This window comes from Erinaceus europaeus, chromosome 11 (assembly GCF_950295315.1).
Source record: "Erinaceus europaeus chromosome 11, mEriEur2.1, whole genome shotgun sequence".
NCBI classification, from domain to species: Eukaryota; Metazoa; Chordata; class Mammalia; order Eulipotyphla; family Erinaceidae; genus Erinaceus; species Erinaceus europaeus.
The window spans coordinates 19280648-19308617 of NC_080172.1; the positions used below are offsets into that span (position 1 = coordinate 19280648).

General features: G+C 37.0%; 1 protein-coding gene across 1 annotated transcript in view; it reads right to left on the minus strand.

The window, feature by feature from the left end:
• Window positions 1–27970, minus strand: part of LOC103120922 (multiple C2 and transmembrane domain-containing protein 1) — a 355114-nt gene that overhangs the window by 124290 nt on the left and 202854 nt on the right. Inside the window, exon 2 of the mRNA XM_060201181.1 lies at window positions 20776–20890. Within this exon, the coding sequence (XP_060057164.1) occupies window positions 20776–20890 (115 nt within the window). The remainder of the gene's footprint in view (window positions 1–20775; window positions 20891–27970) is intronic.

A 27970-nucleotide genomic window follows, 5' to 3' on the forward strand; every position in this document is an offset into this window, starting at 1 on the left:
CTGAAAACTATGAGTCACTATTAAAGGACATAGAAAAAGATACAAGCAAATGGAAAGATGTTCTATGTTCATGGACTGGAAGAATTAACATAATCAAAATGAATATACTACCCAGAGCCATATATAAATTTAACATAATCCCACCATGGTCCCATCATTTTTTTTAAAGAGAATATAACAAAATATCATCTGGAACACCTAGAATTGAACACCTAGAAAAACACCTAGAATTGCCAAAATAATTTTGAGAAAAAAGGAACAGGACTATAGGCATCACACTCCAAGATCTTAAATTGTATTGTAGGGACATTATAGTAAAAAAAATGCCTGATACTGGATCAAAAATAGATACAATGACTAGTGGAACAGAATTGAGAGCCCAGAAATAATTCCTGACACTTATGGACATCTAATTTTTGACAAGGGGGCCCAAACTATTAAATGGAGAAAGGAGAGTCTCAACAAGTGGTGCTGGGAAACTTGGGTTAAAACGTGGAAAAGAATGAAACTGAACCACTACATTTCACCACAAACAAAAGGAAACTCCAAATGGAATAAGGACTAGGATTCTAGACCAGGCACTATCAAATACTTCTGGGAAAATATTGGCAGAACTCTTTTCTATCTAAGTTTTATAGTCATCTTCACTGATACAAACCCAGAAGCAAAGGAGACTAAAGCAAAGATAAATCAATGGGACTACATAAAATTAAAAAGTTTCTGCTCAGCAAAAGAAACCACCAAGTAATAAAGAGACTCCTTACAGAATAGGAGATCTTTACATATCATACATCAGAACAAGGCTAATAACCAAAAAATATAAAGATCCCACTAAATTCAGTAAAAACAACAAAAAAGAAATGACTACATCCAAAAATGGGAAGAGGATATGAACAGAATACTTACTGAAAAAGAGTTGAAAAGCCGACATATGAAAAAAATGCTCCAAGTCACTGATCGCCAGAGAAATGCAAATAAAAACAGTAGTGACTACTCTTTCCCCCCTGTGAGAATGTCACACATCAGAAACAAGATGCTGGAGAGGTAGTGGGGGCAAAGGAACTCTCCTGCACTGCTAATGGGGATGTAAATTTGTTTAACCCCTATGGAAAGCAGTCTGGAGAACTCTCAGCAGGCTAGAAATGGACCTACCCTATAACCCAGCAATACCCCTTCTGGGAATATATCCTTAGGAGTCAAACACAGTCATCCAAAAAGATGTTCATAGCAGCAAAATATGTAATAGCAAAAAACAAACAAACAAACAAAACAAACCTGGAAGCAATCTAGCTGTCTAACAGATGAGTGGCCAAGAAAATTGTGTTGTATCTACACGGTGGAATACTACTCAGGTATTAAGAATAATGAATTCGGGAGTTGGGTGGTAGCACAGCGGGTTAAGCACAGGTGGTGCAAAGCGCAAGGACGGGTATAAGAATCCCGGTTCTAGTCCCCAGCTTCTCACCTGCAGGAGAGTCGCTTCACAAGGAGTGAAGCAGGCCTGCAGGTGTCTGTCTTTCTCCCCCCCCTCTCTGTCTTCCCCTCCTCTCTCCATTTCTCTCTGTCCTATGCAACAACGATGACAACAACAACAACAACAACAACAACAATAACAACAACAACAACAACAAAAGAATAATGAATTCAATTTCTTTGCCCTTCTTGGATCGAGCTTGAAGGAATCATGTTAAGAAAGAGAGGGATGAATAGGGGATGATCTCACTCATAAACAGAAATTGAGAAATAAGAACAGAAAGAGAAACACAGAGCAGAACTGGGACTGGGGTTTGGAGTATTGCACCGAAGTAAAAGACTATGGGTGGATTTTGGATTATCGAGTCAACCATCGGGAGTTGAGAGTGGGGAAACAGATTTCTGGTGGTTGGAACGGTGTTAAACTAAAATCCTATTAACTAATGATCTTATAAATCACTATTCAATATGTCAGGGGAAATACACCGAATGCTTCAAGTTCTATAACTGCCTATATTTCAGTTCTGATGATATATTATTATGTACTTTTTTCTTTTACAGTCTCAAAATAATCTGTTTTTAATTATTTCTTTTATAGATGCCCTCATCTATAAAACTTTAAGAAATTAAAAAATTTTTATATATGATATTTTAAAATATGCAATGTTTACATGAACAGTTATAGAGATAACCTCTAAAGGAAATAAATAATGTCTGTAACTGCTTATAATCTATTTTTATCCTTCCTACATTTTGTCTGTTTCCCTTGTTTCACAGGAAATTATACATATTGAGTTGTATCCTTTTTGCCTCCAGGGTTATGGCTGGGGCTGGATGCCTGCACTACAAGTCTGCTGCTCCTGGAGGCCAATTTTTCCCATTTTTGTTGCCCTTATTGTTATTATTGTTATTGCTGTTGGACAGGACAGATAGAAATTGAGAGATGTGGGGAAGACAGAGAGGGGGAGAGAAAGACAGACACCTGCAGACCTCCTTCACTACTTGTGAAATGACCCCCCTGCAGGTGGGGAGCCAGGGATTCAAACTGGGATCCTTATTCCAGTCCTTGGTCCTTGTGCTTTGTATCACCTGCGCTTAACCCGCTGTGCTACTGCCTGGCCCCTGACTTGTACTCCTACAGACCTTTCCTAAGCTTTAGTCTTTGATATGTTTTACTAAGCAAGTAATAGCGAGTCATTCTTTCCTAATAACTAATAATTTAAAACTTGAGAACATCCTAGAATTATGCTTAAATCCATAAAGTTAATGTACTTATATATACATATAAACATGTTTACTATAACCTTCTAACACAAGTCATTGTTCTTGTCACTTTAAATGTCTTACTAAATCTTCAAAATTATAAAATGTTATTCTATGTAGTCCCCAAACGATAGCTATAATTGCTATTAACACCATTATTACTCACACCACTATTCAGTGTTGCAGAACTCTAGGTGTTAAGGCTGCTTTCTAGAATTGGCAGTGTTAGGCACTGCATAGACTCCCTGTTCAGTGAGTTGAATTTCTAATACATTAACTGGACTTTTATATGTTTCTTTTCATATCCCTTGTGCTTTGAGAAGTTCTCATGACATATGCTGAAGATGAATATTGAAATACACTGAAAAATATTGAAAATACATATAGAATCCAAATTGAAAGTAGAATATAACTTATAAACAAAAATTTTCAGATGGACTTTCCTGGGCAGACGAACCCACTAGTGTGTACTGGGGCCCTGCTTCCCCAGAGCCCTGCCCCACTAGACAAAGAGAGAGACAGGCTGGGAGTATAGATCGACCTGTCAATGCCCATGGTCAGCGGAAAAGCAATTACAGAAGCCAGACCTTCCAACTTCTGCACCCCATAATGACCTTGGGGCCATACTCCCAGAGGGGTAAAGCTATCAGGAAAGCTATCAGTAGAGGGGATGGTATACAGAGTTCTGGTGGTGGGAATTATGTGGAGTTGTACCCCTCTTATCCTATGGTTTCTCTCAGTGTTTCCTTTTTATAAATAAAAATTTTAAAAAAATTTCAAAGGCAACACAAATACAACACACATCTTATAATGGTGGAGTAGAAAATATTCTTTTGTTGTTGTTGTTTGAATAGAGAGCCAGATAGATAGGCAGAACTAAAGCTACCACAGCACTAAAAAAAAATATCCTCAGTGTTGTGGCGGCCAGGCTCAAACCTGGGTGGTGCACATGGCAAAGCAGTATACTATCCAAGTGAGCTATTTTACCAATCCAGATGACAGAGTAACTTAAGCGACACCTTAGGACTTCGTGGAGATAGTCCCTAGCACTAATCTTGATAAGTCTAAAGCACGATTTGAAGAAAACCCCAAAACTTTCAAAGTTACTTGCAAGATCACATAGTATCTTAATGTTGACAGTAGTTTTAAACATGATGTTTAACGGTCTTAGTATGTTTGTCTTAGTATCACCTGTTTAATGCTATTCTCATTATGAAGGTACAAAAACTTCTGTTTACATTTAAATTGAATAAAGTTCAAATAGTTGATTTTCGTTTTTGCTGTCAGGACTTGAACATCATTTGTCACAGACTCTCCATGCATTGTGACCAAAGTCTGTAGAAGCCAAAGGATTATACTTAAATTTCAACTACACTGATCATCCCCCAGTTAGTATGTTTTTTTTATTACTTACCAGTTTATTTGTTTTCTTTAAAGTTCCACTATAAATTTATTAAAGCAGTTTCCTACTTTAAATGATTATTAAAATTAAACATTTATGTTAACATTAATATTTAGATAGATGTAGATACCTTTATGTTAACAGATATTGAAGCTTTTTATATCTATCTAGGCTGATTTACAAGTATTCACAGGATTTATCTTTTCTGAGTCATTCCAGTCTTCTTTAACATGCCCATTTCAACTTAGAAATGTGACAATTGACTTCCATTATATCCAAATGATTGCTACATCAAGAGTTAATTAAAGTTTTTCAAATGCTAACAGTTTAATGATCTGAAAGCGTTCCTTAGAAACCCTATTTGTTGGATGTCAGCAAGCTGATTATTGAAGGTCGATTTTTGAAAAGCAACTTCAAATTTAATAATTCCCTAGGTAATTTACTTGATTCTCTATCTGCCAGCATCATTAAAGCAAAACTGGTAGATTAAATTCAATGGCTCAAAGAGTATTTTCCAAAAGTGTTGCGGCAAGCTAGGCTATATGCAAGGAGAAACAAAGGCAACCTTTTTTTTTTTTTTTGTCTTTCCTCGTGATTTAGACCCTTCATTAGTTTTCTGTGATAGTGTAACAAATGACATAAATATAGTGACTTCAACAGCACACTCCTTCCCCTACCCCAGTTTTAACTATCCCTGTGATTTCCTTTTTCTTTCTTTCTTTCTTTCTTTCTTTCTTTCTTTCTTTTTCTTTCTTCCTTCCTTCCTTCCTTTCTTCCTTTCTTTCAATTAGGGGATTCATATTCTACAATATAGATGTTGACATATGGGCACATCAATAACTACTACCCATTTCACTCTTCCCTAATGCCTCCCTCCTCAGTCTTTTGCTTCTGTGCAGTATGCCTTGCCCATTCCAAGGTCTGCTTTGTGTTTTCCTTTTCAGGTTTCTTGTTACACTTAGAAGTAAGATCATCTAGCATTTGTCCTTCTCTTCTTGACTTGTCTCACTTAGCAAAACACCTTCAAATTCCATCCAGGATGAAGCAAAGGAGATAACATCATATATATATATGCGCCACAATTTTCCTATCCACTCATCATCATTAGATATCTTGGTTGTTTCCAAGATTGGGGTATCACAAATTATGCTGCAATTAATATAGATCTATTTAGACGGTGTGACCATTTCCTATGGATATAGCCCTAGTGGAATTTCTGGTCTATATGGTAGTGTTCTCTGAAGTCTCCAGACTATTTTCCACAGGGGTTGAGCAAATTGCATTCTCAACAGCAGTGTAGAAGGATCCTTATTTCTCTATATCCTTGTCAATAATTGTTATTACTGTCTTTTCTAGTGTATGGCATTTTGACAGGTGAAAAATGGTATCTCATTCTTAACTTTATTTGTAATTCTCTGACAATCAATGACTTGGAGAAGTTTTTCATATATCTGTTGGACTTTTGAATCTCTTCTTTGGTGAAGATTCTGTTTATATCCTCTCCCCAGTTTTGGATAGATTTCTCTTATTTTTTTTGTAGTTGAGTTTAGTGCATTCGCTATATGTTTTGATTAGTAGCTCTATGTCCAATGTGTGGCACATAAAATCTCTCACTTTGTGAGTAGGCTCTTTGATTTAGTCATGATTCCTTTTGATGAACAGTACAAATTTATTATTGCATACTTTTGACAGGTCAGGCTTAGTCTAAGTGAGTTTTATTCTCAAGGTCTAAAAAACTGCAACCCAGGTGGCATATTAACTGAGTTCTCACCCAGTCTTTGTTTTTCCTCCAGTTTTATCATTGGGGCTCAGTGCCTGTACTATGAATCCACTGCCCTGTAGCCATTTTTTTTTTCTTCATTTTTTTTATAGGACAGAAAAAAAAAATGAGAGGGGAAGGGAGGAAAGAGAGGAAGAGAGAGGATAGGCACCTGCAGACCTGCTTACTGCTTGTGAAGTAAGCCCCCTGCAGGTGGGGAGCCGGGGGCTCAAACCAGGGTCCTTCCACTGGTCCTGGTTCTTGAGCTTTGTACTATGTGCACTTATCCTGGTGTGCCAGCACCCAGTCCCCTGGAAGCGTTGCTTCTTACTGCTAGAAGACATAGGTTCTGAAATCCTAGAGTTTTTTCAACTACATTGTCAGTTCACAACCTGATTATATGCTTTTACAAGACCAGCAATAAGATTTATCTCAAGATCACTCTAGTTCTTTATAAAGAACTCTGTTGACCAGGTTAAGCCCACACAAAATTATTTACTAATTGATTCAAAGCCAGATGACCTATTCACATCTTCAAAATTTCTTTCACTTTTGCTGTATCAGACAATATAGTAAAATCAGAAAAGTAATAACCCATCAAAGTAACAGATTATGGGACAGGATCATTAAAAGGTCAACTTGGAATTCTGTTCATTTTACACTTCTTGAATATAATTTAATTTTTCTTTCTTCCTGGGTTTTTTTTCTTTTTTTCTTTTTGCCTCCAGGCTTATTGCTGGGGCTCAGTGCCTGCACCATGAATCCACTGCTCCTGGAGGCCACTTTTTCCCCCTTTTGTTGCCCCTGTTGTTGTTGTAGCCTTGTTGTGGTTATTATTGTTATTGTTTATGTCGTTCGTTGTTGGATAGGACAGAGAGAAATGGAGACAGGAGGGGAAGACAGAGAGGGGGAGAGAAAGATAGACACCTGCAGACCAACTTCACCACCTGTGAAGTGACTCCCCTACAGGTGGAGAGCCGGGGGCTAGAACCGGGATCCTTACTTTGGTCCTTGTGCTTGGCGCCACGTGTGCTTAACCATCTGCACTACCACCCGATCCCCCCTTCCTGGGTTTGCACTGCAGCTGCCTGCCTGCGTAATTATAATTCTACTCCCAGTGGACTTTTTCTTCTTTTTTTTTTAACTAAAAGGTGAGAGACAGAGATAGATAAGGGAAGACACCATAGCACTTCACTGCTTTTAAAGCTTCCCTGTCGGTATAGTGCTTCCTTGAGGTGTCAAGAGCTCACACCTGCATTCTAAAGCATGGCAAAGTGTATACTCTATCAGGTAAGCTATCGCCTCATTTCCCAAATTTAGCTTTTTTTAAAAAAAATTTTAATTCCCTTTTGTTGCCCCTGTTTTATTGTTGCAGTAATTATTATTGATGTCGTTGTTGTTGGATAGGACAGAGAGAAATGGAGAGAGGAGGGGAAGACAGAGAGGGGTAGAGAAAGAGAGACACCCGCTGACCTGCTTTACCGCTTGTGAAGTGACTCCCCTGTATGTGGGGAGCCAGAGGCTTGAACCAGGATCCTTATACAGGTCCTCGCGCTTTGCACCACCTGCACTTAACACGCTGCGCTACCACCCGACTCCCCCAAATTTAACTTTATGTGATCAGATTCTTACACATTATTTTCCAGACCACTAAGTAAGAGTTCTTACTAGAGTGATGCATGGCATAGAAAAAAAAAATCACTAAATTATCAACCCTGAAGTCATCTTTGCTACGGCCAGATTGCTCTTCCCAGGTTCTCCTCACAGTTCCTTCCCTAAAGATAAGCTGAACATCTTTAAAGAAGTGTGAGCTGGAATGACAAAATAGCTCACTTAGTCCACTCCTTTGACATGTGCATGGTCCAGGTTCCACCCTGGTCCCCAGTGCATTTAAGGAAGCTTTAGTGATGTGATCTCTCTCTCTCTTTCCCTCTCTCTCTCCCTCTCCCTCTTCTCCTCCTCTCCTCCCTCTCTTTCTCTCTCTGTATCTACCTAAAAAGTTCAATAAACAAAAAGTAAATAAAGAAGTGGGTGTTATGTTTTGTCTTTATTTATTTATTTTTTAATTTATTCCCTTTTGTTGCCCTTGTTGTTTTATTGTTGTAGTTATCATTGCTGTCATTGTTGTTGGATAGAACAGAGAAATGGAGAGAGGAGGGGAAGACAGAGAGGGGAAGAGAAAGATAGACACCTGCAGACCTGCTTCACCGCTTGTGAAGCGACTCCCCTGCAGGTGGGGAGTCGGGGCTCCAACCGGGATCCTTATGCCGGTCCTTGTGCTTTGCGCCACCTGCGCTTAACCCACTGTGCTACAGCCCGACTCCCTGCGTTTTGTCTTTATAAGGCCACAAATTAGACCTTATCATTTACTTAAAACTGCAATTGCTAATTATAGATAAAATCATAGGAAGATATAATCTTATACATGTATCACAAAATATTTAAAATTTACAAAATGACAATACATGTATAATTAGGCAAAGATAAATCCAAGTGTTTATATTTTTGCTAAAGAAATGTTATGGACAACTCATTTCTTTTCTTTGAAAAGCTAAAAATACTTTTATTTATTTTGGATAGAAACAGAGAAATTAAAAGGGAAGGGGATGACAGGGAGAGCAACGTTGAAGCAATGTTGCTTTGCCCTTTATAGAGCTTTCTTCCTTCAGGTGGGGACCAGAGTCTTGAACCCAAATTCTTCTGTACTGCAAACTATGAGCTTAACTAGCTATGCCACTACCTGGTCCCTGAAAAGTTAAATTGATATTCTTCAGCTTTCTGCATTACTAATAATGAATATAGTTCAAGAATAATAATTGTATAGTTGGGTCTTTTCTCTTTATGAAGTTCTTGATACATCTGTTGAAGTAAAAGAAATTAAAAAATTGCTTTCCACTCCAATATCTTTTACTCATACTAATGAAGAATGTTTTTGATTCGTAGACAACTGTATCAAATAGTGAATTAAAGTAAAAAGTTGAAATAATTTTAAATACTTTGAGCTAGTAATTGTCTTCTCTAGTTTTATTACTGTCTATCTTGAAAACTGTTATTTCTTCACAGATTTATATTTTGGCAAGTGCAGAGTAAAATTCTGAAATTATTAGGCAAATGTGAGTACAACCTTTAAGAAGAAAAACAAAAGTTTTTCACTTTCAATAGATGGATTTAAAAGTGCAAAAAATATCCTTAACAGTGCAAAAATAGTTGCTTATTCAATTCTCAACACACACCTACTTTGCTTTCTCTGTGAGGTAGATGGGCTGTTCCCTTTAGAGTAAGTAGTACAAAGACATACAGTGAGTCACCTCTCAGTATTAGTCAATTGCTAGGGAGGAAACTATGGTGTTTAACATAGCATGTATTAATAGAAACAGCAGGCTCCAAATGGAGTAGTTGATAGCAAGCCCACCAATACTTAATACCTAACCTAGTAGCAGTTCTAATAGCCTTTTCGAAAGTTGGAATTTTAAACCAGTCAGGCTGAGGCTCTCGGGTCAGCACTAGTGAGCTAAACCACAGCATAAAACTCTCCAGGGTTTCCCTAACCAAAGATGCTTTTGTCTGAAGTCATCCTCATTTCTTTTACTAATAACTCTGTCCCTTCCCCCTTTGTGTCTGTAAATTATTTGAATAATTTTTTGCAGTGTCTTTCTATTTGCTAGGTGGGATGCTACTCCATTCATAAATTATTCAATAAATATAGTTAAATATTTACACTTAGCTCAGTGGGATTTTTAATTTAACAGTTAAAAGTACATATAGTAAATGGTGTCGTTTTCTCATTGCCAGTGACTGTGATTATGTGTGCTTGTGTGTGTGTACACGTGCGCGCGCGCGTGTGTGTGTGTGTGGTATAATTTTTAGGCATCTACAATAGTAGTTCTCAAATTTCAAAATGCATCAAAATCACAGGGGAATTTGCTTAGAATACAGATCTACAGACCTCACACCTAGAGTTTATCAGTCAGTAGGGCTGAAATGGAGTCTCAGGTTTGCAAGTTTCAAAACAATTTTGACATTGCTGATCTGAAGACCAAATTTTGAGAATCATGGCTGTTTATCTCACCATTGCTGTATTTTCCCTGCCAGAAGCAAATTTATTATAAGTGTTCCTGCAGCTACTCGTCCAGACAAATTATAAGATGGACTCTATTAATTTAAGGGACTATACAACTTTGTTGATTTTCCTTTGGAAACAGGCAAAGGTAACTTATTCAAAAAACTATATTTTGTATAAGGAAAAAGTTATCTTGTCAATTATTTCTTCTTTTTGAAATTACAACTTTTTAAAAAAGATTTATTTATTCATGAGAAATGATATGAGAGAGAGAAAGAACCAGACATCACTCTGGTATATGTGCTGCCGGGGATTGAACTCGGGACCTCATGCTTGAGAGTGCGAAGTCCTATCCACTGCACGACCTCCCGGACCACAAAATCACAACATTTTATAGGACTAACAAACTAGAAAATTTACAACTTAATAGTGTAATATTGGTATTAAATGTCAGTATATTAAATAATAAGTAAATTATCACTGATTATATAAAAATCAAGTCTCTTTTGGACATAAATATTTGTGGAATTAAACTGAATTAGAATGAATAGCATCTTTACTATTAATATGGCTGCCTCTGCTCATTAGACCAAGCCACATGCAGTTCCATTTGACTTCCTTGTGTAAAATTTCTTTTCCTTTATTCCTCTTCATTTCCCAAATAATTGTACTGAATTTATAGGACAGTTCCTGGCACATGGGTACAATTTTTTAAAATACATCTTTTTGAAAAATTATTATCGTTATTTATTTATTGGATAGAGACAGCCAGAAACTGAGAGGAAGAGAGAGACAGAGACAGAGAGACTCCTGCAGTCCTGCCTCACCATTTGCAAAGTTTTCCCCTGCAGGTGGAGACTGGGGGCTCACACCTGGGGCCTTGCACACTCTAATGTGAGCGCTTAGCCAGGTGAGCCACCACCTCACCTCTGGGTACAATTTCTTATGTCAACGTGACAGGTGTCTACACATCACTGTCACCATCAACCCCAGTCCCTCTTCATATGTAAACTTTAAGGTTCTGATAAGGTTTTAACAAATTACACTTGCATCACTTTACATACTTAAGCTAAATTTAATTGGACATAGTGTAAAGTACTTGAGTATCAGAAAATAGTGATTCTTTAATCATATGCTTTACTTTTAGAGACGTTTTAGATTTCTAGAAAAATTGGGTGGAAATTACAAATAGAAAAAACCTTTGTCCCATATGAAATAACAACTCTCATTGAGTGCAGTTACCATGCACAAAGACTTGAGTTGGGAGTTGGGGTGTAGCGTAGCATGTTAAGTGCACATGGCGCAAAGCACCAGGACCAGCGTAAGGATCCCGGTTCAAGCTCCTGGCTCCCCACCTGCAGGGGAGTCTCTTCACAAGCAGTGAAGCAGGTCTGCAGGTGTCTATCTTTCTCTCCCCCTCTCTGTCTTCCCCTCCTCTCTCCTTTTCTCTCTGTCCTATCCAACAACAATGACACCAATGATAACTTCAACAATAAAACAACAAGGGCAACAAAGGGAATATATATATATATATATGAATGACTTAGGTCAAGCTCCTGCCCTGTACCTGCAGGGAGGAAGCTTTATTAGCTGTGAAGCAATTTTGCAGGAGTTTCTTTCTCTCTCCCCTGCCCCTGTAAATCAATCTTTGTCCTATCAAATAAAAGGAAGATAAAAGGAAAAAAAGAAAGAAAGGAAGGAAGGGAGAAAACTAAAGGCTTGTCATACCTAGTCAACCTAAAATTACTGAACAATTTGTTGTCTGTTTGTTGTAAAGTGTTTCTATTTTAGTTATTAACAGGCAAAGTTGTAACTGCTTTTCATACTTAAGAAGTATGTACTCTTTTTTTTAATTCCTTTATTGAGGAATTAATGTTTTACATTCGACAGTAAATACAATAGTTTGTACATGCATTACATTTCCCAGTTTTCCATATAATAATACAACCCCCACTAGGTCCTCTGTCATCATTTTTGGACCTGTATTCTCCCCCACCTCAGAGTCTTTTACTTCGGTGCAATATGCCAATTCCAGTTCAGTTCTACTTGTGTTTTCTCTTCTGATCTTGTTTTTCAACTTCTGCCTGAGAGTGAGATCATCCCATATTCATCCTTCTATTTCTGACTTATTTCACTTAGCATGAATCTTTCAAGGTCCATCCAAGATTGGCTGAAAATGGTGAAGTCACTCTTTTTATTAGCTGAGTAGTATTCCATTCTGTATATATACCACAACTTGCTCAGCCACTCCTCTGTTGTTGGAGGTATGTGCTCTTTAATTGCTTCCCTGATGACCATGGGTGTTGGCAGGTCGATCCATTCTCCCAGCTTGTCTGTCTCTTTCCCTAGCAGCCAAGCCTTCCACCTTATGCGCCCCATAATAACCCTGAGTCCATACTCCCAGAGGGTTAAAGAATAGGAAAGCTATCAGGAGGGGATGAGATATGGAGTTCTGGTGGTGGGAACTGTGTGGAGTTATATCGCTCTTATCCTATAGTTTTGTCAGTGTTCCCTTTTTATAAATAAAAAGAAAGAGAAAAAAGAAAGAAAATAAACACCACACAATTCCCTTAAAATATGACAACAGTTGTACCCCTTGAGATCTTTGGTCCATATTTCCATTGGATAAAGAATAGGGAAGCTTCTAATGGAGGGGAGGGGATATAGAACTCTAGTGGTGGGAATTGTATGGAATTATACCCCTCTTATCCCTCAATCTTGTCAATCATTCTTAAATTAATAATAAAATTTAAAAAGAGGTATGTGTTCCTACAGTTTTTCAAGGTCAGGCAGGAAGTTTGACTATTAAAAGTGGAACACAGGCTTTTATGTCAAAACTAACTTTTGTGTTGCCTCAGCAGCTGCTAGGTAACACCAAAGACCTGAACTCATCTCACCTTGAAATTTTCTTACCTTCTTGAGCACCCAAAACAAAGGAATGCCTATGAATAAATTAGGTACATTTGAAATGCTCCACCCATACTTTCTTAATTTATCAGGGCTTGTCCCAATATGGAAAACCATTTCTCCCCTGCCTTTATGAAAATATGAACTTGAGTTAACCAGCAATTTTTCAGATATTCTGGCTGGTATATACACTATGTTGTTAAACCACATATGCAAAAATGATCTCCCAAATATTAAATTTCACCCTACCTGGGAAGAGAGAGAAAAAAATCTCATAGAAAGCTTTATCTTTAGGTTTCTTGAAGGTAATGATTTTGTACAGGGCATATCCCTAGAAACCACATCTATGAAGTAATTAGGAGAGATACTGCCTCCCAGCTCCCATGAGATAAGGCCTCTGTGCCAGAAGGTCTCCACCTGCCCAATGTGGATTTATCTTTCTCCATCTACATTGTTAGTAGCTGGAGACTCAAGGAAGACAGCTGTCGGGAATGCTTCATGGGTTACAATAAAGGAGCCAGATGTTGCAAGGGCCATCTTGAACTTCTTGCTGATGAGTTATGGAGCCAATCTACATCTTCCTGAAGAGGTATCAGATCTGGTCTTGAATAGTTTTGTGACTCTGATATTTAGTTGACTCTAAGGTTTGTAATGGCCATGGAATATTATTTGGGGAGTTAAGGAGAGATTTTCAGCACAAGATAGAAAAGCTTGGTTTATATAAGGTTAATTTTGTAACATATCACTCTTCGAGTTACTATTTATTTAATTATTTATTTTAGATAGAAATAGAGAGAAATTGAGAGGGAATAGGGAGATAGAGGAGAAAAGATAGAGACACATGCTGTACTCCTGAAGCTTCCCTCTATAGCAGGGTCCTTGCATATTGCAACGTGTGGGCTCTACCCAGTACACCACCACCTGGGCCCTGGCGTGTTATTTATTTACTTATGGAGGGAGTGAAAGCAGATTATATTGATTTGCAAGGGGTGAGACAATAAATGTCAATAAACATGCTTTAATAAGATTCTATTTGTAGCTTTAGCTGTATGGATCAGAAATGCCTCAGGTGCATGTTTTACAGTATTGACAGTAGAGCTTAGAGATTTTACAATATCTTCATTGCCCCTAGTATTTTTCCTGTCAGGATAATCAGCACCTAAATTCCAGTTATGTCCAACTGCTTATGTATCAATTTATGATAAGAGATTCTACTCTCTTTCATTCTGATTATTTCCATTCCATTAGTTGATGTAATTGTTAGAAGCATTTAGTTACTCATAAACAGTTGTTCTCTAGTCTCCTCTCATGCATGCCTAAAGGCTGTATTAAATATATGCCAGAGATGATGTCATCTGGAAAAAAATTATAAAACTGTGGTTCTAGATGGATTGTGGATTAATTGTAGAGAAACAAATCTATTATGCAGGAACTGATTTGCAGAAATAATAAATATGTTACAGGTGCTATTTTTGGAAGAAATGCACAGAAACACATCATTATCCAGGAAACCAGATGATTTGAGCATCTCAAAGCGCTCCTCCCATTAATCTTGAAGCCTCCTATTCTTCAAGAAAAAGTTGAGAGAACTTTGAAACCCTCATTTTATCATAAGCAGATAACTGATCCCCTTAAGTATTTTTAAGAATATAACCCCAAATTTGGAATGTTAAATTCATGTAAATTAGAATGCCTTCTCTTAATAATCTAATTTCGTGGGATCAAACTTTATATAGTTTTTCCTCCCAGAAGTATGAGTTCTATCTAAACTGGTATACTGTTCATTATAATTGGCCTTTAAAAGTTATATGAAGGACAACTGCTATTCTTTATACAACACAGGTGAATGAATGTACTTACAGCCGACAGAATATTTCCATCTACGGGTACCTAAATATCAAGAACATACAAAATTTCTATACTTATACCAAAAAGGAACATATCCTTTATGAAGTCTAAATATAGAAAATCATGAATGCAAGCTAATTAACCTCAGGTGAATTTAAAGACAATGCCTAATTGGTGAAACTCAGAGATGTACTTTTTAAATGAGTTAAGCTTAAAATCTTCCTTTGTTAACAGACGCTGAATACAATTATACTTAGTCTAAACTGAATTCATCTATAAATCATATTAAGAAACACCAATGCCAAAGTCTCTGCAATTTCTGAAGGAAATATGATGTATACCAATTCAACTTGTCTATAAATCACTGAAGTATCTATCTATATATGTATTATATATTGCTTTCCATGTATCCTTTTCTTTTTCATAGCAATTTACTAATTTCAAATAATCTAGAATAACTCATTTCCCCCTATATAAGTGTTAGTTTTTTTTTTTTTTTTGCCTCCAGGGTTATTGCTGGGGCTCAGTGCCTGCACCATGAATCCACTGCTCCTGGAGACCATTTTTTCCCCTTTTGTTGCCCTTGTTGTTGTAGCCTTGTTGTGGTTATTATTATTGTTGTTGATGTCGTTCGTTATTGGATAGGACAGAGAGAAATGGAGAAAGAAGGGGAAGACAGAGAGGGGGAGAGAAAGACACTTGCAGACCTGCTTCACTGCATGTGAAGCAACTCCCCTGCAGGTGAGGAACCGGGAGCTGGAACCGGGGGCCTTAAGGCAGTCCTTGTGCTTTGCGCCACGTGTGCGCTTAACCCGCGCCACTACCGCCTGACCCCCAAGTGTTATCTTAAAAAGCAAATTTATCACCACAGTAACATAGGAGGCAGTACATTTAAAATTAAATAATTTTTACCTTTAGTTTCCTGATTATTAAACAATTTGTTCTGCTTTATATCTTTTTTACATGTTTAAAAAACTTTTATTATTATCTTTATTATTAGAGACAGAGAGAAATTGAGAAGGGAGGGGAGATAGAGAGGGAGAGAGACAGAGAGACACCTGAAGCTCTGCTTCACCACTGGTGAAGCTTTCCCCCTGCAGGTGGGACCAAGGGCTTGTATCTGTGTCCTTGTGCTTTATAATGTGTGTGCTTAACCAGGTGCACCACCACATGGCACCACTTCTGCTTTATATCTTAATGGTTTTCAGCCACCAAGTTACAGAAGCTACCATGACACCAACCTGAATACCCGGGACAGACAACTTCACCTGTGTGTCCTGGAACCAACCTCTGCAGAGCCCTACCCCACTAGGGAAAAATGAAACAGGCTGGGGTAGAGATCCACCTGCCAATGCCTATGTCCAGTGGAGAAGCAATTACAGAAGACAGACCTCCCACCCTTTGTATCCCATAAAGATCTTTGGACCATACTCAGTGAGGGATAAAGAATAGGGAAACTCCCGATGGAGAAGATGGGATATGGAACTATGGTGGTGGGAATTGCATGGAAACTGTACCTCTCTTATCCCACAATCTTGTTGATAATTATTAAATCACTAGGAATAATAAATAAAATTAAATAACATTTAGTTGTGTATTATATGAATGTGTTTTTTAAATATATTTTTTAATATTTATTTATTTATTTATTCCCTTTTGTTGTCCTTGTTTTATTGTTGTGGTTATTATTATTATTGTTGTTGTTGTTGGATAGGACAGAGAGAATTGGAGAAAGGAGGGGAAGACAGAGAGGGGGAGAGAAAGATAGACACCTGCAGACCTGCTTCACCACCTGTGAAGCGACTCCCCTTGCAGGTGGGGAGCCAGGGCTCAAACCGGGATCCTTACTCCGGTCCTTGCGCTTTACACCACCTGTGCTTAACCACTGCGCTACAGCCTGACTCCCTATATGAATGTGTTTAACAGATAGAAACATCAGTTGCAGACTTTCTCTAAGAAATCAATATAGTACTGCCCTAGGACAAGGAATTCCCAGTCTATAGTTGTTAAAGGATGTCACCTCTTAGTAAACATTGGAAATTTTGAAGAAAAGAATACCCTCACTGATGTTCTGCCGGTAAAATGTCACTGAACCTTTTTGCTTCTGACTCACAATACAAATAATTTAAGATTAACATATTAAAAAAAGGATTTGGGGAATAGTGATGTCATTGTAGAGTTTGTTTCAAAATTCCTAGGGAGAAGTTTATTCTCAGGGCTTAGGAATTATATGGACCTAGTTTAATTAATTTACAAAGGAACACTCTTTTTCATATATGCAGTTTCTAAATTTGTCCTTTATTAGAATCTGAAAGAAGTCACGTGCAAAAGTGAAGGTAGAGTTAAAGCTTAGGGGACATGTTCCCGAGAGTCTCCGGAGTAAACCCAAAAGACCACAAAGGAATTTTTGTGTGACTGATTTCTTTCTGCACCTGTGAAATAAGACAGGAAAAAACCAGAAGATTTAGATCATAGATTATATGAGACAGTTACAATTAACACTCAGTTTCTGTGATTTGGAAAAACTTTCCCCAGTGTAGGAAACTAGTGAGTGAAACACACACAGGCACGTATATATCTGTATTGGGTAATAAAAACTTGTCCATGGCACCACTTTTTTAAGCAATGCAAAAAATATTTATTAGAAATAAATTTCATTTATGATGTTAACACAGCAACAGGCATTTTCTTGATCATAATAGCTCACTAAAGCCTGTGTAAATCCAAAGAATGGAGTGTTAAGAAAAATATCTCAAACATTCTCAAAATCAACCTTTCAGACAATGAAGGATTTTACTCATATGTGGAAAACAGAGAATGGAAACACATGAACTTTCAAAGAAAAAAAAAAGTAGCCATGCTGTCTGTAAGACTTTTTGTGAGAGCTGTGTTGGTTATTGTGTGTGTATGTGATTCTGTGTGTGTGTGTGGGGAAGTGCAGTACAGAATTAAATCCATATCTTCAAACCTTGAAATCACTATTAAATCACTAATAAATTTCTAAGATTTTGGTGTGGTTATATGTGAAAAGACTGATAAATTTGTCTGATAAATTTCAGTGGGATTATATCTTTTAGGAAGTGTCAGTTTATATCAAGTCTCTGGAACCTATGTTCCACTAAAGGGGAACATAGTTTATAAACAGAGAAAGATGTTTTGCTATGACTTCTGAGATCATCCCGGTGACATCTGTACATGAAGATGGCTTTGGAGATGCAAAGTTCCAAAGTAGCAATGTGGTGATGACATATACTCGTTTCTCTTTTTCACTATTTTCAGTAAGGTTGACACTGAGCATGTGGACATAGGCATTTTTTTTTCTGGGCAGTAGTTGAGGGGATTAATTTAAATAAAGACAAAATATTGCAATTTTTACTAGTCAAAATAACTGGAAAAACGTGTGTTTACATTCATTTCTCCCCACCACCACCCAAATGCCTCTCAGGCACCCTTTTATTCCAATCAATCTCAAGAATTACTGGACATGCCTCTGAATTATGTATCATATTTTTCCTTTCTTTTTGTTATGTCTTTATTTATTGGACAGAAACAGGCAAAAGTCAAGAGAAAGGTGTGTGATAGACAGGTAGAAGGACAGAGAGACACCTGCAACACTGCTTCTCCACTTGCGACGCTTCCCCTCCTTCAGATGGGGACTGGGGACTCAAACCTGGGTCCTTGCTCATTGTAACATGGCACTCAATCAGGTGTGCCACCATCCAGTCCCAACATTTTCCATTTCTTTTCCACTATCACATGCATAATCCTGATTCAGGCCATCAAAACTATACTCTCCCATAGCCACACTGCTTCCTAGTTTGTTTTTTCAGTTCAGATTAACTCCAGCTAGTTATCCTAGTTAGGTGTATATAAATTCACAACTGAAAATCATATGTTTCAAATTATATGTTCAACATATCTGGTACTCATAGTTTGATTTGGGACAAGTGTTAATAAATGCCAAATGTAACTGAAGTTGCTTTCTCTGTTTAAATGTCTCATTTCATTTTTACCTAATAAGATCTATACCAAATGATGTCACTTATAGGTGGAACTTAAGAGTAAAGAAGAGGGGCACATGTTGCAATGTGGAAGGACCCAGGATGAAGCCTCTGGTCCCCAGGGTGAAAGCTTTGTGTGTATTGAAGCAGTGCTGCAGGTGTCTCTCTGTCTCTTACCCTCTCTATCACCCCCCTTGATTTCTGGGTGTCTCTACCCAATAAATAAAGGTAATTTAAAAAATCTTTACAACATATTTAAAAAAGAACAATAGAGAAGGACAAAAAGTGAAATTTGGACCAGGTGTGGTGTATTGCACAAAAGCAAAGGACCATGGGGAGGGATGGAAGGTCACAGGGTGCAGTGGCATTGTGGTCTTGCTATCATCTCTCCTAGACACCAATCAATGAGAGACGAGAGGCTGTGGCTATGCATTAAAGTCTATACTATAAACCACTAACTTCACAGTAAAGTAAAACAAAACAGACAAGAAAAGTAAAAAACAAATCACAAATTCCCGGCAAGTATGTAAGGCTGTACTGCATTGTGGGCTGTACTGCAGTTTGTGTTTTGAATAATTGAAAATATTCTCTATGAAGTAAATTTTTTTTCTTTAACTTTGGAAAAAGCATGGCCCTCTCATTCTAGTTTTTTTCTTTTAAAAATCCTGATTTGGCCAGAGGTATCTATAAAAAAAATTGGATATTAGAAGAATGATAGTGGTAAATTATATACATACATATATATATATATATATATATTTTTTTTTACCCTGCCCATTTTAATCAGTCTTTTAAAAATTGCATTGCATTGAGTTTTATAATTTCTTTGCATATTTTTCATAATAATCCTTTATCAGATATATGGTTCGTGAGTATTTATTCCCATTCACTAAAATCTCTTTTACTTTTGTTGATGGGTTCCTTTAGTCTTCAGAATTTTTGTTTGTTTGTTTGTTATGCAGGGTAACCATATTTGATTGGTGTTTGTTTTGCTGACCTCACCATTTGCATTAAATCCAGAAGAACATTGCTCAGTGCTTACCACCTAGGAAAATTCCTAGTGGAATGTTTTTAGCTAATGTCCTAGCTAAAATTTATAGTGTTAGCTCTTACATTCAAGCTTTTAACCCATTTTTGAGTTAATCTCTTTACATGGTAGAAGAGTCTAATTTCTTTCTTCCACATGTGGTTATCCAGTTTCCCTGGTATCATTTATTAAAGAGGCCATTTTATCCCCACTGCATTTTATTGATTCCTTTTCTGTAGATGGACTGACTGTCTATACATGAATTTATTTCTGGATTGTATATTCTACTGAACTATGTCACTATTTTTAGGCCTATAACTTGCTCTTTGGGTTATCACTGCATTTTATAAAACAGTTTGAAATCAATGAGCGTGATGCTTCCAAAACTTGGTTATTTCTTAAAATAGATTTGACTACTTGGAATCTTTGTAATTTTAAACAAGTTTTGTGATTGAGTTTTCTGTATCTGTATCAGAAAAATGTCATTGGGATTTTGAAAACATATCACTGATTACACAGTCTAATATGTGAACAGTTTAGTATGGACCTTAACATCTAAGCTAGTTAAGTTTTTGAGCTTGTATCAGAATCTCTTTCTCTATGTCACAGAAGTTAGATCATTTTTCAGAGCATCTGAGTACCCATTTATTGGGGAAACTGACGATCCTTCCTAGCCGACTGAATCCACATGGATCCCAGTCACTTTCAAAGTCAGCAACAAGCAGACATCAGGCTCAACCTGACGCTGTTGACTGACTACGGAAGAAGGGCAAACACTAGAAGAAGAAGCATCGGCTAGTTCTAGTGTATGGTGGTACTGGAAATTATACTTGAGACTTCTGGTGATTTAGGCATGAAGATGTGTCACATAAACCACCATGCTATCCTCCGAAACCTGGGCAACAATTTTAACTGCGCTGTTAAATTCACTCTACTAAAAACTATGTTATATTTGAGTTTTTAATCTGAAGAGAATAAAGTTTGTCGCAAACACATCAAATCAAATAAGCTGCAGGTTATATGCTATGTGCTTACCTCCTCGATCTCGGGCAGCTAAACTTTGACCCCTTCTTAATGTAATGTCCAACTGGTACATTCCGGGATCAGCCAAAGGGACATCTGCATTACTGGTTCCAGCACTATTTATTTTCTAAAAAACATTAAATATAGAAAATATGGAATTTACTATCTCTGCTCCATTTTCTCCAGTGGGCACCATAAGAATCTATCAGTAAAAGAAATGATCTTATAAATTTACCAAACATTACATAATCACCCAGTTTTTGAAGGTTTTTAAGTTAATGAGATTCTCAGTAGGCTCAAAATGTAAAATATGACACCTACAGGTCTTCCTGTTATAACACAGATTAGAAATATCAAAGTGGCAGGGAAGTAGTGCATCTGGTAGAGTACATATGTTACCACACACAAGGACCTAACTTAGGTCCCCACTTGTAGGGGGCAAGAATCATGATTGATCAAGTAGTGCTACAGGTTCCTCTCTTCTCCCTTCCTCCCTCCCTCCCCCCTCTCCATTTCTGTCTTTATAAGAATAAAATAAAATAAATAGTGGATATATTATTAATAACATTTTCCATGGAAAAGTGCACATAGTTTACACATAAAAAGACTAATAACATAGAAGTAGTGACTGAAGTGAAAACAATTAATGATGAATGGGAAATCAAGGCATACAAGAGCAGCTGAGGTCCATAAAACTGAAAAAAAAAAAAACAAATTAAAATTATTTAGATGATGTTGTTGATTTATCCATACAAAATTTTTTTAAAATTCATACAACTGGTTTGTGCATTTCAATTTTCAGCCCCATAATAAAATATGATAAAATTAGTTAAAGATAAATGTACCCAACATTTTGATGACATTTTTATGAAATAAATTCTCAAAGTAGATACATTTGTAAACTGCTTTCTGTAAAATATAGGTACACAGATTCTTGAACTAAAAATCTTTTCAGTAGTAAATTAACAATGTGTATCATTGTCTGGCAAGTTTACTATGCCTTGTGTTACCAAAGCACTTGTAAGAGGAATAATTATATCAAAACAATGCAATAGAAATGTACCATAAAAACTACATAGGTCATATTTTATGGTTTTCTCACTTTGAGTACAATGGGAATACTTAATTTTCATAGTTGAAATGATTTTAATTGCTACAGTGTTTCAAATTCAAAAAGTATTCTTTTGTTCTAGAATAATATATATAAGGCAACATATCAAACAACAGTCTCTTAATTCTATATGCATATGAAATGTAATATAAATAGCACTTAAAACATACTTTTTAAATCTAATCATATATCAAAAACTCAGCTTTTAATAAAGCAGAAATGCTTTAAAGTTTCAAGAGTATAATTGCAGCTTCTCCAATAGGAACAATTAGTATGTAAAATAAGAAGCAGCATAACTTTCACTGATAATGTAACTCATTTTCTTTCCTGAGGAGGAGGATTAATAGCAATTCTTCTCATGATATCCCTGTTTGTTTAAATGACAGCACCATTCTCCCAGAGATGCAGAAATCAGTGAACCCCCTTGGCTGCTTACCTCGCTCTCCATCTAAATAGTTGTCAACTCCTGTTAAATTCCATTTCTGTGTTATAGCTACCAATGGTCTTTTTCTGTTAATTCCTACTACCCCTCATGTGAATCATCCCTTCAAATCAAACCTAATTTGGATTAAAGTAGTAAAAAAATAAAAATGTTATCTTGTTCCTCAACTATCAAATTGTCCCACCTTCTCTAAGGTTATCAGTTAGAACAATACTTGGATATATACTTCCAGACTAATGGAGGTCTTAATAATACAAGAAATACAGCAGTCTTGGAGTGGCACAGTGGATAAAGTGTTGGACTCTTAAGGCTGACATCTGAGTTAGATCCCCAGGTGTCCATGTACCAGAGTGATGTCTGATTATCACTCTCCTCGTATTTCTCTCACTAAAAAATAAAATGAAAAAAAAAAAGACATGAACATAGACTTATTTTACTGCGGTGTTGTTCTCAGAATTGATCATTTGAAACAATGGTGTATTATATTTTGTCTATTGTTTTTAAACTTATTTAACGTAACTGTATTTATTTGGCCTTATTTAACTAATCCAGTAGCTATGTTTCACAGTGTGGAGATACCATGACTGCTTCAATTATCTTTTTGTTGATGAGCATGTGAGATGCTTTCTGTATCTGCCATTGCAAGGTCTGGTGCTAAGTGCAAGTACCAGCGTAAGGATTCCGGTTCAAGCCCCCTGCTCCCCACCTGCAAAGGAATTGCTTCACAGGCCTGAAGGAGGTCTGCAGGAGTCTATCTTTCTCTCATCCTCTCCGTCTTCCCCTCCTCTCTCCATTTCTCTCTGTCCTATCCAACAACAAGGACATCAATAACAACAATAATAAAAATAACCACAACAACGATGACAAAAATAATAACAACAAGGGCAACAAAAAAGGGGGGAAAAAGCCCCCAGGAGCAGTGGATTCGTGGTGCAGGCACCAAGCCCCAGAAATACCCTGGGGGCCAAAACAAACAACCAACCAAACAAAAAACAAACAACAACAAAAAAAGGCACACACACAAGATGACAATTTGAGAAGAGAGGAATTCGACTTAGATTGTATCCATGACTTTTCAAAGAACAGTCTGTATGTGGGTTTAATTATTAAGTAAGATTTAAATTAAAATGTTGCAAACATTTGTTAAACCCTAGTGTATTCCAAATCTGTCACTAGGTTCCTTTATAGGTCTTACATCAAAATACTCATTAATATATATTAAACACAGATAGATTTACTACTTCCCAAATAATTGAGATTTTTGTATGGTGGTTATCACTGTGGATGGGGCACAGTGTGGGTGCACTCTGGAACTATACCCCTGTAATCTTAGATACCAACAAAAAATAAACAATACCTGATTTTAGATTTTTTTCCTTTCTCATAATTTAATACGTATCTAAGAGATAACCTGTGCACTTGTACTTTTTTAGCTTCTAAAAGTGAGAGTAATATTCCATTGTCTCTCTGTCTATACATGTATATGAATGTGTACAGACAGACAAACATGCACAATCCTTAGATCACATTTTCTTTATCTGATTACAGATATTAGGTTGATTTCATGTCTTGGCTATTGTGAATAATGCTATAATGAATGAGGGTGTAGTTATCTCTGAAATATTGACTTCTTATCCTTTAACTCTACAGAAACTTTGTTTTCCAAGCTTTCCTCTCAGTCTTAAAGGACATTTCATTAGGATTTTATTTATTTCTTCTATATTATCTATTCAATATCAAATGTGATATTCACTTCTATAGATTGTAAGGCTTTACAAAAATCAGGGAATATAGTGTTTAGTCAGTTAAACACAAACTAGAATAAATGGTATAAGAATAGAAAGAGTCCATAAAAGGTACAGAATGTAATTGAATAGATTGAATGGTGGCCCCAAAGTAACAGGGGTACTTGGCATGTCTCTATAGAGATGAAGCGGCCCGATAATAATAAACTGTGTTAAGCAGAAGGTTGAGTGTGAGAATATTTTGCAGACATCTATCATGGGAAGATGAGAGAGCTCACTCATATGTCAACAATTGTATTGTAAACTATTAAGCCTCCAATAAAATGACTTCTATAAAGACAACTCTTCATATTCAGTTTGCAACAACTGTTTCAAAGAAACAGACAATAAATTAAAACCAAGTTTGCAAAAGTAAAGACAGACAGCACAATCTCATTCCCAACTTCCAATTCCTACTTGCTATTTGTCTTCAGAACAAACAGTAGAACTGTTAAAGCTTTGTTTTTAGAAAGAAAAAAAATATCACAGAACACAATGATGCAAGAGGCTGAGTAAAGTAATGGCTTTAAGATATCATCCTTTTTATGGCTTTATACAAAACATTACTATCTGTAATTTAAAAAATAAACTAAACAAATTATCAGGAAAACAAAAATTGAAACTATAGTGAGAGACTGCCCCAGTCCTGTTAGGGTTGGCTACTACTACAACTCCTTAATTCTATTTCGGATGGGGCACTTCCTAACAAAACCACAGAACCTAGATAAAGACCAGAGTACATGAGACAGAAGGCATGTGCACATGTATCCATAAGTTAGGAGAAAATATATATACCTTAAAGTAAAAGTGCACAATAGTTTGCAGTGATTCAATAAGTGCAGCAAGCAAGTAGAAAGACCTAAGAAAAAGACACCATAAAGTATTTAATCTACTTAGACCTAGATACCCTCCTCACCTATTTCCTATTTCACTTCCCTCAGTCACTCTAAGGGTAACCTAGTTAGGCAAAATAGGGAATTCAAAAGCTGGATAAGGGCAAGAGACTAGCATACTTTAATGATGACTCTTTTGGTCACTACCAGGCCATCTCATCATCTGAGGCCCTAGTCAGGGGATCCTGGGATTCTCACATAGGCATGATGGGCCTAGACCTCTAACAGATTCCCCTCTCCACTGTCACTGGTCATCTCCATTAGGAACAACATAAGGACCCTCTTGTGGAACTCTGTAGGAACTTGCCTCTCCATAATAGGGACTGTTCCATTCTCTGAAAGGAAGCTGGGTCAACATACCCTGCCACTTGAGGAAGACTGGTCATGAAATGACTACAACCTAGAATGTTCCTAGCTATGACCATGAAATGCGAGCTCAGACTGACGAGGATATAGAGGTTACACAGGCTCCTGTGCTGAATACGGGGCCCAGAATCAAATCGATGGGGTTAAATGTTAATTATATATATATATATACTTTCCCCATATTTGGGAGCTACTCTCTTCCCTGATCCAGCTTTCTAGTCCTATTTCTGACACCATCTCCCTAGACAATATCTTTAGTCCGCCTGCATATTAGTTGTTGGATTCAGGCCAAAATTAGTAAAGACATGAGCCCCTCAGAATATACCTAAAATAGACTTACTAGCCTTTTTCAAAATGGGGACTCAAATCTCCTCTCCTCTATTCTTACCTTTAGGTTCCTGATTATTAAACAATTTATATATATGCCTCTAGGGTTATCACAGAGGTTGGGTGCCTACAGTATTGAATCCACTGCTTTTGGTAGCCATCTTTTTTCCATCTGTTATTGTTGTTATTGTTGTTGTTTTTGGACAGAACAGAGAGAAATTGAGAGTGGAGGGGAAGACAGTGAGTGGGAGAGAAAGACACCTGCAGACCTGCTTCACAGCTTGAAAAGTGACCCTGCTGGAGGTGGGGAGCAGAGGGGTACCGGGATCCTTGCCAGAGATCCTTGCACTTTGTACTATGTATATGCTTAACCAGATGGGGTACCACCCAGCCTCCTCTACCTAATATCTTAATAATTTTCAGCCGCCAAGCTGCAGATGCCATGATGCCAACCTGACTTTCCTGGGCAGACGACCTCACCAATATGTCCTGGAACCCCACCTCCCTGGATCCCTACCCCACTAGGGAAAGAGAGAGACAGGATGGGAGTATGGGCCAACCTGTTAAATACCCATGTGCATCAGAGAAGCAATTACAGAAGCCAGACTTTCCACTTTCTGCACCCCATAATGACCCTGGGTCCATGCTCCTAAAGGGAAAAAGAATAGGAATTCTTCCAATGGAGGGGATGGGATATGGAACTCTTTTGGTGGGAATTGTGTCAAAATGAACACATCTTATCCTATGGTCTTGTCAATCATTATTAAACCAATATTATAAAAAAAAAAAGAAGAAGAAAAATCAGGGGCCAGGCAGTGGCGCACCTTGTTGAGTGCAAATGTTACAATGTGCAAGGACCCAGGTTCGAGCCCCTGGTCCCCATCTGCAGGAGGAAAGCTTCATGAGCGGTGAAGCAGTGCTACAGGTGTCTCTGTCTCTCTCCCTATCACCCCCTTCCCTCTTGATTTCTGGCTGTCTCTATCCAATAAGTAAATAAAGATAATAAAAAATTTTTAAAAAACTATTTCAGACAAAGAACTTCCCCTCTTAGAACTTGAGTTTCTTACCAGTAGAAGAGGGGGTTAATCTGTTGATAAATTACTCCCAAGTTTCCTTCTTGTTAAAGAGAAAAGAGATTCTAGTCAGAATTTTTTTCCCTTCAAATTTTGGCTCTATAACTCTATAGTTATGATTCTCACTCCAAGAAATATGAACAAAATTAGTTAATACTGGAAAAGAGTTGTGAATACTTATCCTATGTTTAACTTATTAATACTATTTTAGGGCTCTTAAAATTATAGTTTAATTACAGAAAAGAAAATTAATTAGATAATGTGGAAAACAGATTAATATCTACTTGAGACTTTAAAAATATTTCATTTACTTTATTTTAATGGGAGAAACAGACAGAAACCAGAGCAATGCTCAGTTCTGGCTAGTAGAACTTGGAACCTGGGAACCCAAGGTATAAAAGTCTTTTTCATAACCAGTATGCTGTCTCCTCAGATCTACTTTAAGGTGCATTCACTAAGGAAGTATTTAAATTGAGAACAGTCTGAGCAGTTTGAAGAAAGGCAAATCATCAGAACTCTCTATTCTCTCAAATTTCTAAAACCCTTAGCCTAAGAGCTGAAAATCTCTCAGTTGGAATAAGATTTTGTTAAAAAAGCATCCCATTGTCATTTTTTTTTCCTTACGTGGGTTGAGAGGGTTGTGAGCTGAGGCATGAATAATAAGAAAAAGAACCACATGTCTATTTCCATTCGAAATATGTCAAACTTTTTCATACTTTTACATTTGTATATGATTGAACATTTTAAAATGTCACTACCAAGAGACTGTTAAATTTATGTATGTGGTACATAAATCTGTCAAATAGGAAGGTATTTCATCAAATTTTCTATCTACCCATAAATCAAATCCATTAAGGGAATGCTAAAGCAACTCTAATGGATAAAATGTACTGTAGAAACGATCAAGAGTTGACTCTACACAATTCAATGAAATGAAAGTAAATGGTGAAAGTAAATGTTGAGCTTAAATTATTCATTAATTGGTTTTCTTCACAAATGTTCCAAAGAGACTGTTACAGCATATATACTCTCAGTACTTTCTTGCAAAAGAATGATATTTTATTTTAATATTTTTTTATTATTTATTTTGGATAGAGTCAGAAAATCTACTGTGACAGGGTAGTAGTGAAGGCAAGAGAGGGAGAGAGAAAGAAAGGGAAAGGGAGAGGGAAGGAGAGAGAGAGAAAGAGAGAGAGAACTGCAGCACTGCT